Here is a 20361-nt window from a genome sequence, read left to right as displayed (position 1 = left end):
GCTTTGCCTCCTCTTTGATGGCAATAAAAAACATTTAAGCACGCATTACCGTTATTGAGCGCCCGCTCTGCACTCTACTGCTTGAATCTGACATTTTGGACTGAGAGGGCAACGTCGACGTCGCTCCGTCGTTTCTGGTTTCTTGTGTGGGTGGTGGGTTGGTTGGCAGTCTGCCGAAAGTTCTGGGAAACAGCACAGAGTGTGGGCTGGGGGGTCGGGGGTGTGTGAGTGTGCACTTTGAATTAATTTGAATTGCTTTTGGGGGGGTTGTCAGATAGCGTATTATGGCGACATATAACGAAGCGTTGACAAGTCAGGGAGAGACAGATTGTTGCCAACAAATTAACTGCAATAAAATGTTTGCAATAAACCGTTAGCAATGGATGGGATATGAGATAATTAGAGAAACAAAAAGTAGGTACTTCTTGGGCTATATAAATATTATTTAATTCATTTATAATCTTAACTCCCCACATTGTCACACTTGTATGGCCGGACTTAACGTATTAACTCAATTTGTGTCACACTCAAATGTTGTGCCATAAATTTTGCAGCCAACACGCGCAGCAGTTGCAAAAACAAACATGGGACACAGACACACACACACACAGTGACAAATTGTACAAGGCTGTGCAACAGAGAGGAGCGACAGGCAGGCAGCTCCACCCCAACCCAACCCAAACCCCAGTCCCAGTACAAGCTCCCCTTTGCCACTCGAAAAACGTATGTGTGCTGTGCTGCCTGGTTAAATCCTGCCTTGCATCTCTTTCACGCACTCCCTCTCGCACTCTCTCTGTCTCTGTCGTTCTTTCGCAATGATTGTGCAACATTTTGTTATGCAAATCACAACGCAGTGCGCCAGGAAATAGGCTACGACTGACCCACCCAACTTTAACACAGTTCCAGTGCCAGTCCCCCAGCTCCACCCCCAGCTCCACGGCTAGCTCCCTGGTCCCATGTCAAGGCCTGCCTGGCATGGGCGGGCTAAGTAAGTTGAACTACATTCCGCACAGGCAGCAAGTGGCAGGCAAACGGACTGACGCTGTATTTTATTGCATTACTTTTGGGACTGAGAATGGGTCGGGGACGGGGACTGTTTCTGCTTCTAAGAAGGAAATGTAGGAAAATAAGGAAGAAGCAAAGGCCTCGCCTTTGGGTGGGGGTGGGGGGTTTGCGTACAAATTACATTACCAGCCGTCGGATGGCAGCAGAGACCATTAACAACTTGACGACAAATGTGCAGCTGTTGAAGCTAATCCAACATCCCCACTTAAACTTTTTCTCTCTCTCTCTCCCATTGCAGGCAGCAGAATTGGCCTAAATGATGCCCGAAACTGAACGCGATTCGCAGTTGGTGGCAGCTGAAATGGTAAGCGGTGCCCTGGGGCATGGTTATGGCATAGTCAAGGAACAGCAGCAGCATCATCATCATCATCCCAGCCATCCGCATCAGCTTCAAATGCAGCTCCAGCATCAGCAGCAACTGCAGCACAACTCCACAGCCGATCTCTACAAGATGGCCACCAGCACCTATGTGTACAGCAATCCTCTGACCATACCACCCACATCCGTGTCCTCGATGGTCAGTCCGAGCAGCAAGGAGAAGCTCGTCAATCTGCTGCGCGTGCGCGACAACAACAATTGCCATCAGAACATGGGCAGCCCGATCTCCGCCAGCACACCCAACAGCTGCAGTCCACCAACCACATTTCTACAGAAGCAACTGGAGGCGACACCCGCCAGACCCAGCTCAGTGCTGCCACAACAGCAACAGACCACCCAACAGCGTCGCTCTGCTGCCACAGCGGCCCCCACCAACTGGCACGCCCATGTCTATGCCCGTCCACCCAATCGTCCCACGCCACACTCCATAGCCGACATCCTGGGCATGGCCGTGGGCGAAAAGTGTGCTTCCGAGAGCGCCTACGATCCAACAGGTCCTGCCAAGTCGCCCAACACCATACTGCAGCAGTACCAGGATCAGGCACCCATGCGCAGCGCCTCCATCTCGATGAGCGATGCCAGCGAGGAGGACGGCTCTGTCAATGCCACTGCAAGTGGAGGAGGAGTAGCTGCACCCCCGCCGGTGGGAGTGCCAAGCGTAGCCGCAGTCAACACACCGCTCGATCAGCCATTAAATCTGTGTGTGGCCAAAAAGTCGCGCGAGGCGCACAACAGCTCACCCATGCCCACAGCCAGCAGCAAGCAGACAGCAACAACACTGCTGGGCAAGACCAAGAAAGGTGAGTCCAACAATTAATACCCTTTAAGGGGGGGGCTAAAGAATTCTGTGGAGAAAATAATCTCCAATTTTTGAGAGCCTTTTCCTTGTTTAATACTTGGATAAAGGAAACCTTTTACCACCTTCTGCCTTAGGCTTCTACCCTCTTCAAGGGTATCCCGCGCTTCGTTTCCTTCTGCTCTAGCTTCAGCCTGCTCTAATTATGCCCTGTGCATCCCATATACCATATTGGCGCCTTGTATCTGTGGCAACGCTCGACGAGCCTGCCAATTGAGCGGCGCGCAGAGCTCTCAACACGCTCCACCGAAGCGTGCGGCGGGCAACGCGGCGTTTGCCTGGTTCTGCCAACTTAAATGATGCCCAACGCTGGCTGGCATACCATTCCATTCCCGTCTTCTATTTTTGGCAGTTTGTTTTTCTCTCTTTTTGTTGGCAGCCAAAATACGGCTAATGGCCTGGCTATTAGGATTTTTAGCACACTCCAGTTAGGATTCGAGTCGAGTCGAGTCGCCTTGAATTGGGATGCCAATCAATTTTCTACAGAATTTAGCCAACATTAATAGGTAATTACATTCTTTTTGTTCGACTTTTTGAAAGGGAATGTCTAAGCAGACCTGGGAGGTTGTAACTTCGTTGGATTTTGTACATAAATAAGTTTTGTTTATAAATTAATGATGCTTGGAAATGGCTGATATTCAGCTGAGAAACAAATCCTTTTGGTTAGGATTCTTTTTTGGTCGCCTTTAAGCTACATTTTACCTGCACAGTAATTCAATGAATATAAACAATTTCAACACATTGTAATGTGCATTAAGAACAGCCAATTAAATCTTTGCTTTTTCTACATTTAATAGAAAAACTTTGCTCAAATATTTTGCAACTTGTCACGGCCATTTGTTCAAAATATTTCAAGACTGTCGTCTTCCCAAATGTAATTTCTTTGTATTTTTGCTAGTTTATAGTTTGAGGTTGGAGATTTTCCTAGTTTTCTCAATTAATTATGCTTTGAAATGCGCGAAAATTTAATTAGCTGCACTCGTTTTGGCTCGAGTTGCATTTTGCGGCGCATTTAAATGATTTAACATGAAAAATCTATGCACAAAATAAAAAGAACAACCAAATGCAATTAGCAACAACAATTGCAATTACATTTGGCAAAATGCGAAATGGCAATCGACAGCGTAATGTACATACAATACAGAATACTCAATAGAATATGCATTAACAAATAACAAATGATGAATAACGAATTTGAATTGAAATTTTGCTGCCTCTTTTGTGGGCCACTTTTGTTGCAGTTTTGTTTTTGCGCGTTAATTGCTCAATGCTCAATAATGCTCTGTGTTCAGTTTTAATTGTTATTAAAATCACGTACCAGACTTGGCCAAAACAACATTTACAACAACTAACAACAAACTGCCTGCCACTCATTCCCATTCTGATTGAATGACGAACGAACGATCAGAACCTCCAGACCAGACAACATTTTCCAGCCACATCCGACTCGAGTTTTATCCCAGTCATTGGGGTAATTATAATTAGCTAGTGCCAGCCAAGAACAAGCAGGGTCTACACTCTATACCTTATATCCTATACCTTTCTTTATTGTAGTTTGATAGCAAAAGGCGTTGCCGAAGCAAGAAAAGGAACACTTTTTTGAATATTTCTGGAGTTGAATTATTGTACTGAAAACTTCGAAAATCCTTCGTAAATTGTTTCCAATTTATTTCTATAATCAAATCCATTTTTCACACCTATAAATATGAATATTTTCTGAGTAGAATATTTTTAAAAATCAAAAACCCGATTTAGGTTTCTTTGCGCACTTTCATAATTTTTACTCGGCATTGGAAGCGCCAATATAAAAATTTATTTAAGGACTAAAAAAGATAATTGTCTGACCTGTCATGGAATTGTATTATTTTTAATAATATAATGTTTAGAACTGAAGATATATTGAGCCAAAGTTGGGACAATTTTTTCCCATTTTTAATGTTTGTTCAACTTTGAAATTTCTAACTAATTTTTGACTACAGTTTTGTTAAGTTTTTTCTGTATATCTCCAAGACATAAGCACCAGCTATGCCTTTGTCAAGCCTCTACACGTTTTCCCCTAATTTGCTTCTTAATTACGTACCCAAATGGCTATAAAAACACAGAATTAAACGTTCCATTGCGGGCTCTACGCGTAGTACTCACTGTAGTTACTCTTTTCATTTTGCTGTGTTTACTCAATGGAACGACATTTAAATGGCTCTCCGCACTGGGCCTAATCAAATGACATGGCAATTGCCAATTGGCGTTAAGCCTAACAACAATAAACAACAACAAAAAAAACAAACCACAAATAACCAGCGAGCGAGCGAACAGTTGTGCAAACTTTTGTGTTTCGTTATTGTTCTAATTGCACAAGCTTTTGGCTCTTTTGTCTTTGTTTTTGGAGGCTTTTAACGCTTTTACCGCTTGGCTGTTGTTGTTTTTGCTGTTTTTGTATTCTGCCATTTGGTTTTATTGATTTCGCGCCATTGGGGCGCCCTTTGCGCTCGAGTGGACTCGGCTAGACGCGGGACCCTCGGCTGGACCTGCAACTCGGGCCCTGGGGGGGTTTGCTGGGTGGTTGGTTGGTTGTTCCATTGGCAAAAATTGCCAATTACCAGAGGCGACAACGAGCACAGCGACAATGGCAATGATGTCCGCCCTACCCCTCCCTTCCCCCCTGGCTAATTAATCACAGTGTCAGGAATATGTATGCGCCACATATGAGGCCGAACTGGGGACGGAATGGGGCTGGGGCTGGGGCTGGAGTGGGGGCAACCCACGCGGCGTATTAGCAGCTCGACAACGACAGCCGCGCTATATATGTATGTATCTGAACGTTTTGCATTTAACTGTCAATTAGATTTCAATTATGCATTGGTAATTGAAGTTGTCCAGGCAACGTTTCGTTTCGTTTGGGTTTCGGTTGGGGTTTGGCTTTCGTTCGGTGTTTTTGGTTCGTTCGATTCGATGCCAGACACGTTTTGGCCCCAGTCAAGACCAAAAGTTGCAGCCAAAGCCAGCGCACAGAGCACAGAGAGCATTGTTAACACTTGTTTTCACTTGGATACGAATTGACAAGCGGCCGCCAGTGGGCCAGAGGCCAATGATATAAAGACTAATGAATGCGCTGCCAGGAGTTTTTTATTGTAAAATATTTTTAAGAGTTTTAAAAAGATTAAACAGGCATGTGCAAGGAAGATGTTGGAAGATTGCCTACTGGAAATTATTTATACAATTTTTGAATAAATTTGACAGGCAAAAGCAGGGAAGATTTTTATAGATTTTAGATTTGAAATTATGTTGAACATTTTTGAAGAGATTTAAGGGGCAAGATAAATTAAGATTTTAAGACATAAACTATGACATTAATGGAAGAATAATATTGAACAGTTTTAAACATAAAATGTCTTAGAATTTTTCAAGCTTTCATTGCTTTATTCAAGCCACAGCATAAGGACCCCACGCCAGAGTCTAGGTAGAAAAAACAAAAGCTAAATAGAAACGTCATAAAGTTGTGTGGCAAATTGCAGCCAACAGTTGCCAATGCCGTTGTGGCAAGACAGCAGGAAAGAGACAGAGCAAGAAAGAACGAAAGAGAGCCAGCAAGAAAATGCATTTGGCGTTGGGCAGAGGCAGCGTCAAGTCAATGACTGCTATATTTGACTGGCTAATTGCAAAAAGTGGTTATGAAATGACCTCAATTGAGGCTAAACAGCTGCAAAATACAACAACAACAACAACTAAAACTATAAACTAAATATTTTCTATATTTTTGTATTGCAGAAAACACGGGCAAGCCACCGGCCAAGAAAAAGAAAAATGCGACGACCAGCAGCAGCAGCAGCGGCACAACGGCAGCAGCAGCAGCCACCACGGTGGCCCTGCCGCCGGACATCAGCCCCACGGGCAGCAGCGACAGCTTGATGCGGGACAAGCTGATGGCCAGCAATCCACCACAGCAGTTGGCCAGCAATAACAACAGCAATATGGAGACCACCGAAGATGACTCCGATTCGGGCTCCATGGATGCGCGGCGCAAGAAGAAGGCACGCACCACATTCACGGGTCGCCAGATCTTCGAGCTGGAGAAGCAGTTCGAGGTCAAGAAATATCTCAGCTCCAGCGAGCGCACCGAAATGGCCAAGCTGCTGATAGTCACCGAAACGCAGGTATTTACATTTATATTTACAAACATTAAACATTCCACAATGCTCTTGGGGATAAGGCCAAAAAACAACTTCTAAAAGCACATGGCAATTTTGTGGTCATTTAATTAAATTAAGTGAACTTCCCGCTCTCTATGGTGACTCTCTGTTAGCCTTTCTCGCGCTCTCAATAATCCTCATCTAATGCTCATATTTTTCAATGAATATTCAATTGTGCGAGTGGCTGCCGCCGAGTGTGCTCGAATATTCAATTTGCCTCATTTGCAACAGGAAAAATAATATAAAACAAATTAAAGTTAAATGTTTGAATAACAGTGGGAGAGGGGCGATTAAATGCGCTCTCTTTCGGGTAGTAAAAACTGTTCGAACTATCTGCAAAGTTGTCTGGCTATAGGGCCTGATTTCACAGCCACGTCAAGCTCCACTACAGCTTTAAATACTTTAAATAATAGCCCAATAATGGGCAATGTTCAATGCAAAACACATTACGCCTAGTTGTAGCTAGCCGAAACTTATGCTCAGCATTTGAATAATTTGAAAATTATTTCGATGTTGGTTGGCCCCGCCAGCCATGAAATTTATTGTCATTTAATTGAAGTGCAGCAACAAAAGGCGGCAGGCAAGGTGTGATGCTGGTTAATGCATCAGTAATTATTATAATTTGTAGAACATACAATTTGCTGCACTGCAGTTGTGCTGCATGCGGCAGCTGGCAGGACATTTTCCTGAGGGGTGGAGTGAGAGCGTTAGTTAATGCAATTTGCATGGCAACAAGCAGCAAAACTTGCCTTAAAGCATAAGCAAATAGCAGCACACACGGAGAGAGAGTGGGAGAGAGAGTAAAATAAATGGAGATTTATTGACTAATTAGAATAAATTAACTATGCAACAAGGACATGCCTGGGGGCCAACTGCTGTCGGCCAATTAGGAGCCCCAACCACCATACGCAAATTTATGTGCATTGAATGTCCTTCGGTGCATGTTCTGGCATGACCTTAAAGCGTAAACATAGTACCAAAAATTAATCAGAATTGTGGAAATTATTGCGAGTTTGGCTATGGAATGAGAGGAGTTCGGGGAAGCATTTTTAAATAAAATAAAATAAAATATATTTAAGGTTCGCCCCCACCTGGCACTAGTTTACAACCAATCAACTGTACATTTCATTCCCTCTAACAAATGCATCATAATCTCTGCCACTGCCGATAGAATGGCGAATGTTCATGCCTTCGATTTGCATGAATAATCTCACGTTACGCATACGACAGCTCAAATGCCATAAGACTAATTGGCAGCGCCAGCTCAAGACAAAGATACAGACAGAGATAGCAACAGAGACAGACAGAGACAGAGACAGACAGCGTGGAAACTGCAACTGGCCAAAAGCAACAAGGATATTGGCGTCAGGGACGCATCGAAGTGCTTGCTTAATTAAATTACATTCTCCATCAAGTCAATTAATTACAATTTCATCCACATATACACAGACAAAACACTAAGCAGGCTCCCCTCTCTCTCCCTCCCTCTCCCTCTCCCTCTGAGTGTCTCTCTCTCTCTCTCTGAGCCCACATGTTCATGCATGTCGACATGTTCAAGTGTTTTGTGTCTGTGTTATTAATATTATAAGCCAGCACGGCCATTTATCATCCTGTGCTGTGCTGGCTCCAAGGCAAAAGGACATGGCAACGTCGCTCCAGAGTGCAGTCAGTGGCCAGATTTGCGCTCTCCCCCTACAGCTATGTTTATATATAAAACAGAGTCCTGGGCGCATAAACATGTATGTGTTAATCACAGCAATAATATCAGCAAATTAACTGCAGGACATGGACACAGACTGGCTCGCTCTCCGTGCACCTTGTATCCTGCTGTGGCCCAGCATTAAGCCTCTCGGCCATTTGCATTGCCACTTGCCAATTTTCCCATTGACCACACCACACACACGCGCACACACAGGAGCATTGTGTTCGGGTACTCGGTAACTGGCTTACTTTACTTTACACAGCATGAGCGACCACTAATTGGAATCAAATTACCAGATTGACTGATAATTGCAAGGCATTTTCAGAGTGCTGCCAATTGCCCGACAGCTAATAAACATTTATGCATAAAAAAATAATTTATTTAAAACAAAGATAATAAAGTGCAAAGTGTTGAAAGGTTTTTGAAATATTCTGCGGCTCAAATAAGTCTAAATTTATATGAAATTGCCTGCCTCAAATGCCACTCCAACTGGCAATTCGCTTCCCTGAAAACTTTGCCGCAGTGAGAGAGTCATAAAAATGCTCTCAAAATAGACTCCCGAACTGGGGCCCATAATGACTGCGTGTGTGGAGGGACGCCGCGCCTTGTGTCTGCATCGTCTGTCATCAACAAACTGTAAAATAGCCTTAAGCCAGATAAAAATCAATTAATTACGCGTAGATGCGGCTGTCCCTGCCTCCAACACATACACACAGGGACACACAGGGACACAGCAGCAGCAGCAGCCACTCACCCACACTCTGGCAGCACTGACAACATTGTAATTGTGTTGCGATTACCAAACGAACGTCACGCGCCAAACGCAGCAAATTACATTTGCATATTAGTGCCTGGGGCCAAAGGAGGAGGCCAGTGGAGTGGGTGGTGGTGGAGTCTGCAGCGTGTTCACTCGGTGTGGCATAATGTTGCATGCTGCACAGACACGCTGCACACTGTTTAGCTTGCGGTTCGCCGTGTGCCTGTCTCGACAATTTGCATTAGGCATTTCATTTTAAATGTTTGCCCACGCAGCGGGCGGCTCATAAACCCGAATGTAATTGCCACTCAGGTGCGCAACCCCCTGGGGAGTGACCTAAATGCTGCGATTTACTCAGTGATCCGAACTACTGCTTCCTATGCGAATTATCATTTGATTAACTAGGAGGGAGTGAGAAAGAGATGACCCAAAATGAAGCTTAAACTTGGGTCTGCTCTGGTCCAGGAGACATTCAATTCGAGTGCCTCTTACGACTGTGAATCAGTTTTCCAGTTCCCAAGTGAACCACACAACTCATATCCAGATGTGCCCCTCAACTGTCTTCCCTGCCCCTCTGTGTCTCTCTCTCTCTCTCTGTGTGTGTGTGTGTGCGTGTCGGTTTGTTGGTTTGGCCCTAGCCCAGGCTCACGGCACAGTCCTAGGCCCATCCATGTCCCTGGCTCTCTGGCAGTTGGCCAAATGACAAATGCGATAATTAAATTAAACTGCTGCCACAAGCAGCACAAACAAATCAAATGGCAATTCATCTCTGAGGGCAACAGCCCTGCACAGAGTGGTGACCCATCTAGGCCGGCCATATTCCCATATTGTTGTGGGTTTTACATTGTTTCTGCCCCTGCTGCTTGCCCCTCCAGGCTTATTTACATTCATGGCCTGTTTGTGTCATTGAAAGGGCAAAAATTATGCTGCGTAAAATTAATTTTTGCATATGCAAATGAACATGCAAATACCCTCAGACCCAAATTGCCTACGGGCCAACTCTGCAGATAGTCCTTATCCAGGCTGTTGGATTATTATTGTTAATATTGCCATCGATATCTATCAGTGGCAGTTGCAGTTTTTGGGCACCAAATTCCACAAATAATTCTGTCATTTACAGGCAATCAAACGCATTTATTTTTCACAATTTTATTACTTAATGGTTGGGCAATTAAATCAAAATATTGCAAATAATAAATTGCAATTACAATAAGGAAGTTTTATTATTTATATATTTTGATTAGGCAATTGCAATTCGAAATAAAATTAAATGTTGATGATTATTATTGATGCTTTAAGTGTTTTTCTAATGACTCTAATATTTAGCCAAATATATCCTCAAATGCTCAATTAATTACATTTTCCGTTTGCTGTATTTATGCGCTCAACTTTTGCCCTTGTCTCTGTTTAATTAATTCACTAATTTGCTTTTATTAGTCGGTAATTATTGAATCAATTCATGAATAACTTAAACAAAACCACGCAGCAAATATCGAGCAAAAGCCTTTAACGAAAATTAAATTATAAGCAAACAGCAGCCACCGTGTTTTCCCCATAATTAATAAATAAATATTGCCTAATTGATAATTTATGTTTCGTTATTAATAACATGGCAATATTAGCACAAAACACAATGCGGCAGCCGCAAAAGTGTCACTAATTTATTTTCCGCTCTCTAAATGTGCATAAACTTCAGACAATAAATGCAATTTGGTATTATTAGTATTATTATTGGGGACCGCAACTTAATTAAATTGTTACGCATACGACCCGCTGCCACCACACACAAATGGGCCCGCTCCCCCCTTCCCCTCTCTTTGGTTGAGCATTATTTAAGCTTTGTGTTTATACAGCTCTCGATGGCCGTCGAGCTTCGGGTTTTGGCTATTTTTGAATAAATAATTTAATTTGATGGCGGACCACTTGAAATTATTCATAAATCACTTTAACACCGCAATGGCAGGCAGCAGCCAAAGAGCATCATCATCTGCCTCGATTGGCGACGAGCAGGCCTCGGGTCCGTTTAAAACAAAAAGAGGGGCGTTGCCAAGACAGCAAGCACATTGTACAGATACGAGTCGAGTGTTTAGTATAGCCGCCGTCTCTGGCCGTCTCACTCGAGCCCACGATCGCTATCGCTTTCGCTTTGTGAGTGTGCGTGTGCTCGACGGAGCGTAGACAACGATCGCTTTCGTTCGCTATTTGTGGGCGTTGCTAAATGTTTATACCCTGTAGACATAGCAAGGAAAAGAGTATATCTGGGGAAGTACATAAAAGAGCTAAAGGCAGCAGCCAATTGGCAGAGGAAAATTAGAGAATATTCGAATCTTTTGATGCAAAGTTACAGCTTTCCGAAGCCTTACGCCAGGCACTGTGAAAAATCTATCAACTTCGAGCATTAATGTCTTCCCCTAGTCTTCACATTCCTTTCTTTATTTCCCCCAATTTCCTTTTCTGCGGCGGCCAAAAACAACTAAATACTTGGCAATTAGCAAATCATCAGCAGATGACAGCTTTTGCTTTTGAAAAATTATTAACAATTATGCGTGCCAGGTTGCTGCTTTTCTGTGTGTGCGGCAAACAATTAACTTTGAACGTTCAAAATATAATTAATAACTACAAACACCGCAAGACCCTGGCAAAAAAAGAAAAACATAAACAAAAACAAAAACAGCAAAAGGCAAAGAGCAGCAACCAAAAAACTTGTCAAAAGAACATAATTTTCAAGCTGAATGAGTGGGTGTGTGGGTGTGTTGGTGTGTTGCTGTGGGTGTGGATGCCGCGTCAAAGCAGTGTATATTCTGACCAGCGGAACCACAACAACTAGTGGCGGAGGGGCAGGGGCGTGGAGAGACCCCTGTAGACAACAAAACACAATGAGCCAATTAAAAGTCAAGAGTGCGAATGTCGGCCAAAAACTTCTGCCAAAGCGAAAGGCAAAGCAAAACCAAACTAGAAGTGAAACCGACATTTCAGTTGGTGTCCCACTCCCACTCTCTACTAACTAGATCTACCCCTCTCCTCCCCATCTCTCTTTGCTAGCTAATAAGCATAATTTATGCTACTTGGGGCAGCCGTTTAAAAATGAAACTCGTAAAAAACCGCAACGCAAATCAAATAAAATACTAAAAATAAAATGGTTAAGTACCAAAATTGAAAGGAAATGTTTTTAGAAAGAGAAAACGCAACACAATATGAAGATTATCAACCCAGAAGCGTATCAATTTACCATCTGAAAATCTCAGTTTATTGTATAAGAATACTAGGGTCCCTAGTCCCAAAATATATGTGGATAAAACACTTTTTCCATAAAAAGTCCCAAAAGTGTAGAATTTAATGCAAAAATATTTCATATTATATTAATATAATAATATTATATAAAGAAAGGTCTGATGTGCACTCACCTTTAATTTTACTTGAACCCACACAATTGTCATAAATATTTCCGCTCTTTATAAGGTTCATGCGGTACATGTCATACATTTATTGTTTTTATCACACTTATTTGCCGCTCTTTATTTAGTTTTTAAAGTACATTCGGAAGTATGTTTGTTTTTTCCACTCGCGCACTTTCACTCGCTTTTAGAAAAACTCACTTTTGCCGTAACCGCCTGGCACTCCTTGCCATCATATTGACCATCGACACCAACACTTGCACTTCACTCACTTTTGCCGTAACCGCCTGGCACCCCTTGCCGTCATAATGACCTTCTTTCACTCGCACTTTTCACTTAACACTGAGAGAGATTTTTTGTCCGCTCTTTCTTCAGTCTTGCGGGACATTAAACTGTTAATTTCGACTCACTCTAACACTTCACTCACTTTTGCCGTAACCGCCTGGCACCCCTTGCCATCATAATGACCTTCTTTCACTAAAACTCACTCAAAAAAAAAACACTCACATGGCGTCGCTACGTTTGCCATGCAACAATAAATGCAATCACTTATTGCGGTTAATTTTTTTGTTTCACTTACTCGCATTTGATCTCACTTTCACACCATCACTCACTTTTCACTTTACACTCACTTCTTGTCGCCAATGTGCTCTGTGCCTGCACTTACTCTCACTCTCACTACCACACAAAAAAAACAACACAGCTCAAGCCAAAGGGCACATCACGTCATAGTGCCGCTATTTTGCTTTGCATTCTTTCCACTCATATTCCAATAGCTTGTAACCATCTTGACTAAACTGCGACGCAATTGCCATTTTTCGGGCCTATTTTCACATTGAAAAAACATTGGAACTATTGCTGTGATTATTTTTTCACTTATGCCTTAACAGTTGGCTCTCTGCCCTCATGGATTTGACTTTTTCCTGCTCTTTTTAACACATTTTATCACTTTTCAGGCAGATTTTACTTTTAAACACTTTCCACACTTATCACACGATCACACTTCACAATTTTCCGAACTTTTCCACTATTTTCTAACACTTTTTGCTCCATGGCATCAAAAAACATGCGTCTGCGCCGGTAGCTTAAATTTTATTTAGCGCCCTCTTCCCACGCAAAGTTATTTGAAGGTGAACGAACTGCAATCAGGGAGAGCAATTAAGAGCGGCTTTGCTGTTGCAATGTGTGTGTTTGTGTGTTCTGTTTCTTTAGCGAATGTTCTAGAAGGGCAGAGAGATCAGCATCAGCATGGAAGAAGAAGAGCATTACCTCTCTTTCTACTGCTTGCGGTGTTAGTGCAATGACCTAAAGCGGGGGCGAAAAGTTAAGAGCGGGAGAACCTTCGCTAAGCGAAGCGGCTTTGTTCTTTTTGCAGTGTGTTTTTGTTGTTGCTGATTTTGAATCGTTGCTGATGCCGCTGTCCTATCTATGAGTGGGTGGGAGGGAGATGCGAAGTGCGTAAAAGAGTTCTTATATTTGATACTCTCTTATGTCATGCCCTGTAAAGGGGGCGAAAGTGAGAAGCGCAGTGATTGAAGAAAGAGCGCACCTTCGCGGCGGATCTAAGAGCGTCTTTGGTTTTGAGATGTGTGTGTGCTCTTATTGTTAGTTATAGGGTGAGTTAGAGAAAGAAAAAGAAGAGGCGCAGATGATAATATATCGAGCGGCTACCAAAAATTGTATGCATGCATACATACATAAATGTGTACATATGTACATACATACAAATATCCACAAGTTTATGTAAAACTTTTCATTTGCATTCTGTTGATTTATGTTTTTTTGCATGCGCTGTCGCCGTTGCTGCTGGCTTTTTCGTTTGGGTTTTAATTTGTAAAATCCGATTTTATTTTAGTTTTTGTGCACTTCTAAAGCAAAATGGCATACAAAAATGCTCATGAAAGCATACTTAGATGTGATCCCTAGACAATTTCAACGATGTAAATCTATTACAGAATTGTTTTTAATTTCACACATGGCCTGAAATGAGTCTTCTGGCCGTGCCGTGGGCCGCCTTCGGGTCAGTAAACCCCGATGTAAATGCAATTCCCTCTATTTGCAAATGGTGGCCAGGCGTTCTACTCGCATTATCCTGTGGATGCAATGCAGATGAATTTATGGCATTCCAGGCATAGCAACAACATCTCGACTGGCATTAACAATGTGCAATTATAACCACGTAAATGATGTTGCATAAATACCTCTCTCCCACTCCCACTCTCTGTCTCTCTGTTGAGGCTCGACTCCCCTTTGGTCCATTAAATGCAGTTGCTGCCCAGTCCCTTCCTACGCCCTCTTTGGGGAAACCATAGAATAGCCAGCCAATCTACTGCAATCGCATTGGATGTCCGTAGATGTTTGGCATTGTTTTGCTGTGGGGGCGGAGTGGGTGCCACCACAAAGCTGCAGTAGCAGCAGCAACAGCAGTTTGCATTTACAGGCAATGTCTATTTAATTAATAACACAACAAATTGAAGCCAAGCTTATGCACAAATCCCCATATCAAATGCAGCATTGTCGAAACGTTATTTAATTAGGAACCAGAAATGCAGGTAGATAAAAGATGTATAAATTGGGTGCTGCTTGGGTTCTAGATTGCTAGCTTTTATGAAGATTTTGTTTATATACTTAGATAAACCAACAGAGATCCAGAATATAACGCTTCAAGTACTTCCTTCAATATTCCAATTGACAATCTCTGCATATCTACGTTAGTCTCTCTCTCTTCTTGTCACTCTCTTCTTGCCATTCTCTTCTCTTTTCTCTTAATGGCATTCGCTCAACGCTGGCAATCAAATAATCTAACTGTGCATTTCACACCGCATTGAGCCGAAGCTTTCAGGTTATGTTTGCCGTACGCTCAGTTTGTATGTACATATGTATGTATGTATGTATGTATGTATGTATGTATGTAGCTGGCTGTATATGCGTTGGCGAACATAATCCACAATGACAGGAGCAATGCAGTGATTATGTTATTAATTACGAATGCCATTGCCGTTGCGAATATTTGCAGTGAGCAAAGTGTCTCATTACACATCAGGAACCAAGCAGTGAGTTGAGAGTTGGGAGGGCCTGTCGGACATATTTCGAATTGCCAGAATTGCATATTAAAACGTGTGTTTGCTGAAGGCTTGCACAATGATTAGCTAATAAAGAGCGAGAGGTAATCATTAGCCAGCCAGACGGATAGGCTCTTTAATATCCAGTTCAACTGAGTTATAATTATGTCTAATAGGTGTGTGTGTGCTGCCTGCCTGCCTGCCTGTTAATTTCCACATGAACGATATACCCGCAGTCCGTAAAGCAATTATCATAATTTTTTCAACACCCAAAAACAAACAAACAAACAAAAATATGCTAAATTACACATTAAAAACATTATTTGTGAAGAGCAGAAAAGGAAAGAAGTGAATGTTGAATTTTTTTCTTGGCACCCCAGGAGAATTATGTACAGCAGCCGCCACAGCCGCCACCGTCGCCATTACAAAGTAGGGAAAGGCCACTCCCCGCTGCAGAAGTCCTCCACTGGATGTGGATGTAATGTGGCTGCTCATTGTTGGGAGGCCCCAGGCTAGAGCATCATCAACATTTCGTTTCATTTCATTTCGTTTCGTTTCTTGGCCTGCGTTTTATTTTAGAAAAAAAAGTGCGCGGCAAATGTGAAAATTAATTATACCAAGCGCACACGCAATATATTTTGTAGAGACAAGCGAAGGGGGTCGAAGGGAGGCCAGCACGGGTTATGTGCTAATGAAAATTGCAGACTAGACAAGCGACTATTTAAGGATCCCTCTAGCTGTGGCTCTCTGTCTCACTCTCTGATCTGCTTGGCGTTGATTGAAATGCGTGTACGGCGGCAAAACAAAGTAGCTGAAAAAACGCTTCTCTTCTGTCATAAACCTATTTAAGTTTGGTTGGTGGACTGGCATCATGCATGGGCTTTTGTTTGCCTTTCGGGCTATTTATGCGCTCTGTTTCTGTCATCTTTTATGCGTACACAGCGACACTATCTCTCACTCTGCACTCGCTCTCTCTCTCTCCCCATTTAAATGTCAATAAATCATAAGCGAGCCTGGGGTAGCAGCGAGCAACACGACACGTTTGCCCTTTATTTTTAGACATTTTTTGTTCCTTACATTTTTCAGCTTAATGAGGTTTAGTGTTTGGGATCAAAACAGCACAAACAATGAGGTTTATTTATGTTGAAGCGGAACAAGTTGAGAGGAATTCCAGAAACTGCGAGAATTTATTAATGAAGATTTATGAAATATTTACCTAAACGAGCGAGATTGGTTGAGGAAATCTATGAATCAATTAGATCAGGCGGCACAGAACTTTGGTAGAAATTTACGAGCTTCATTCCACTTGTTTCAGGAACTTTGGGTAGTAGAAAATACTCTCAGTTCTGAGCAAAGTTTAAGGTCTCGAAAGGGTATGACTATTCCTCCCAGCACTTAAGCTTCAAGTATCAAAAATTAAATATGTGTTGGCTGCACATAGAAATATTTATGTGGCTGATGATCTAAGGGTGATTTGCTCACCGCGGGCCACACGAAAAGTGCCTCGGAATGGCCATAAAAACAGAAACCCATTCAAGTGCCAGGAAGAGGGAAAAATTGAAACGAAATAAAAGGGAAGCCAGCATCTACACTTTCCGATGGGCCATTAAGAGTGTTCATAAGGTAAACATAGGAAATGCTTTATTGTTTATGCACGTACTTAATTGGCACTGGACTGGGAATGGCAATGGGAATTGGGACTGGGCGCAGGATGAGTAATTGCCAGGCCAAAAATAATTATGAGGAAATTAGCCGGCCAGTTGGCCAGCCAGCCAGACAGCCAGCCAACCAGTCGGGGCAGTTTTTAGGTACAGGGGAGGGGCAGGGCAGGGCAGCGTACTCTCATAATCCATCTTCATCCATAAAATAAACATTTTTCGTGCATGCATCAATCCCTCGTCGAGTACATAACGTTGTGTCTGTGTGTGTGTGTCTGTGTGTGCGTGTGGATAAATTCGAAAATATTTGGCAATCAATTAATTGATTTTCCAAGTGAAAATTTACGATTGTGCATGTGTGTTTGTGTGTGTGTGTGTGTGTACTTGAGCATTTCCTTTTGAAAATTGATTGGTGATTGGGTGGGGATTGCGGGGTTATTGAGTGCCGTTTTCATGTTAATTTCATAATTTTTACGCTATTCCGGGGAAAATGAGCATGCATGTCATATAGCAGTCTGTAGTGTGTGTGTGTAGTGTGTGTGTGTGTGTGTGCGGACATGCTGCTGAAATACTAATTATGTGCGCGATTTAAATAGATTTTTCATTTATTTAGCTAGGCCATCATCATACGCTTGCGGCGGGTCGATGGATTTTGAGCAGCTAAATGTGATCTCTACCTCCATAAGTACTGGAAAATGCACAAATATTGTTGTTCAACTTATGCTGGGGGAGACTACTATGAGAGTATGAGAATAAATCATACAAACAGTCTGTAAAAATATTAAAATTATTCTGGAAATAATGAAAAAAAAAATCTAGAAATTAAGAAAAATAAATAATTTCAATTAAATTCATAGCCGAGGCTGCATAGCTTAAATATATTTACTCTTTTCTAATTAAATCCATGATTTAGACTGAAAATATACAAATCAGAACACAGAAAATTCTTTAAAAAAGTGCTGAACACATTTTTGTGCCTAAAACTTTGTTACCAAATTTATTCCAATCAAACTGAAGAAATTATGGTCGCAAATTTTGTTGCTTAGTTAGGCAAATTTAGTAAAATTAAATTTGATAAATTCCCTTACTCTCTGAATTGTAAAATCTAAATATTTCGGACTCTATTTATTCTATAGCTTCTGTTGGAAGAGCTTCCACAGTCATATTTTTCACCCACAAAAATCTCAGAGTATCCCAAACTGCGACTCCCTCAAATATCAAATATTTCTCGTATGTTTTTGGATGAAATAGAAATGAAAAACGTGAATGATAGGCAAATGTTTTATGTTGCGCCACTGAAGCTGCCGGAGCTGTTGGTGAGGGTGTCGGTAGAGCAGTGCACACGGCATGGGCCGCTGGTGGCTTCTGGCTGGTGGCTTTTGACAGGCGCCCATCATTTCATCATTTCTGCTTGTTTTGAGTTTGAGAGACTCACACACCGAATGACTGAGTGACTGAGTGACGGGGGGCGGAAGTGTTGTGCGAGCAGGATACACAATTTTCTAATTTTCTAATTATTTGTTGTGCCGCCCCACTAATAAGGCCAAATGGGGCATAAACATGCATAATTATGGCGGCACAAAACCGTTTTGGCCGTGATGATGGTGCTGGCATGTTGCAAACGCCATTTCATTGTCTCTCAGGCAGACCACTCCATTGGATTCTCTCACTCTGCTTTCAGCCAATTAGCCAGTGAAAGGGTTTAAATATTTGCAAAATTATTGCATTTGTTGGTATTCAAATTCCTGAAAACTATTGAGTGAGGCATTTAATTATTTTATATTATTTTAATTATGAGAATTTCATTGAAAGCTTTTGATAAAAACAATTAGGTTACATTCCTGCGTGTGCAGATCACATCCTCAAACTTGAAATTTTGCCATTATATTCCCCAAATATATTTAAATATTTAAAAGCATTTTCTTGTGTAGTATAAATCTGGGTTAATTTTATAAAAAAATTCGTATGTTTGCCATTTATTGGGAAATTTTGATGATAAGCGGCTTAATTTGTTGGGAATTAATGCCACTAAATATCTGATGCCTAAAAATATACCCTCACATAAAACAAATAATTTAAAAAATAAATTTAAACTTGAAGTACATAACATTGAAAATGGCAGAGAACCTTCAGGCTTAGAAACTGACAAAAACAAGCCGAAAATATCTTATGAAAGGTCAAATAATATTATTTTATTCTTGCAACCAAATAATTTTTTTTCAATCGTATTTTTAATTCGTAATTGTAAAATGTATGAAAGCGAGAAAAATAATTTTGAGTTTTTTGAATTTTTATAAATCATTTTACGGGTACTTTTTGTGACACATTTTAAGTATAACAAAATTATTTACTCATTATTCAGGCTACCTTTCCGTTGTGTAACACAAATTTCTAATCAAACCTCTGCCCACTTTGCGCTCTTTTCAGGTTAAAATCTGGTTCCAGAATCGACGCACAAAGTGGAAAAAGCAGGATAATGTTACCAACAATGAGGCCGCGGAGCACAAATCCACAAATGCAAATAAATCGAGCGGCGGAGCAGAGCAGTCGCCCGCAGCACCAGCAACAACTGGAGGCAGTGGCAGTGGCAGTTCCGCCGTGGAGAGTGCAGGTGCAGGCCCAGCAGCAGCAACCAAAAAGTCTACAAGTGCCCAAGGAGAGAAAACTCGCGGCAACAACAACAACAACAATTCGGTATCTTTGGCCAACAACAATAGCGTTAACAATGAGAGCAAATTGCCCAACAAACAGACGAGCGCCAAAGTGAAGAAACAATTGAATGCATTGCTGGAGAAGGCAGCAAAAACAACAAATTGTGCGCCAAATCGCAGCGAGAATGAGAAGGTGGAAATGCACAAAGCTGGGGAGAAGCGTCACCATCCATCCAACAACAATGTGGGGGAGTCAAAGTTGATGCATCAGCGGATGCACCAGCATGCCATACCGCTGACCGTGGAGCCGGCCGCACCCTTGGAGCAGACCGAGAAGCTGGACATTAAGCTGGAAGAGTCGCCGCAGCATCGCGAGCTGCAGTTGAGTCTGCAGCGTGCTGCCGCGGCGGCCAAGGCTGCACAGCAGAACGGCTGCAGTCCGACGCCAGCGAATGCAGCGACGGCGGCGGCGCTGCTCAACGAAATGGATTTCGAGAGCAAGTTGGCGGCGTCCAAGATTTCGATAGCTTTGGCCAGCATGGCCAGCAAGCAGCTGAAGCAGGCGGAGGCGGCTGAGGCCAGCAAGCAGTTGAAGCAGTTCGAGGCCGAGGCCAGCAAGCAGTTGAAGCAGGCGGAGGTGCAGTCGGTGG

The 20361-nt window shown here is 42.4% G+C and overlaps 1 protein-coding gene across 1 annotated transcript in view; it reads left to right on the top strand.

Moving 5' to 3' along the window:
- LOC117898207 (mucin-5AC) overlaps positions 1 to 20361 on the top strand; it is a 44832-nt gene that overhangs the window by 23797 nt on the left and 674 nt on the right. The window contains exons 3-5 of the mRNA XM_034807428.1: positions 1313 to 2243; positions 6065 to 6450; positions 19488 to 20332. Of these exons, the coding sequence (XP_034663319.1) occupies positions 1322 to 2243; positions 6065 to 6450; positions 19488 to 20332 (2153 nt within the window). The 5' untranslated portion in view covers positions 1313 to 1321. The remainder of the gene's footprint in view (positions 1 to 1312; positions 2244 to 6064; positions 6451 to 19487; positions 20333 to 20361) is intronic.

Source organism: Drosophila subobscura, chromosome O (assembly GCF_008121235.1).
Source record: "Drosophila subobscura isolate 14011-0131.10 chromosome O, UCBerk_Dsub_1.0, whole genome shotgun sequence".
Taxonomy (NCBI): domain Eukaryota; kingdom Metazoa; phylum Arthropoda; class Insecta; order Diptera; family Drosophilidae; genus Drosophila; species Drosophila subobscura.
This window is presented reverse-complemented; position numbering and strand designations above follow the sequence as displayed.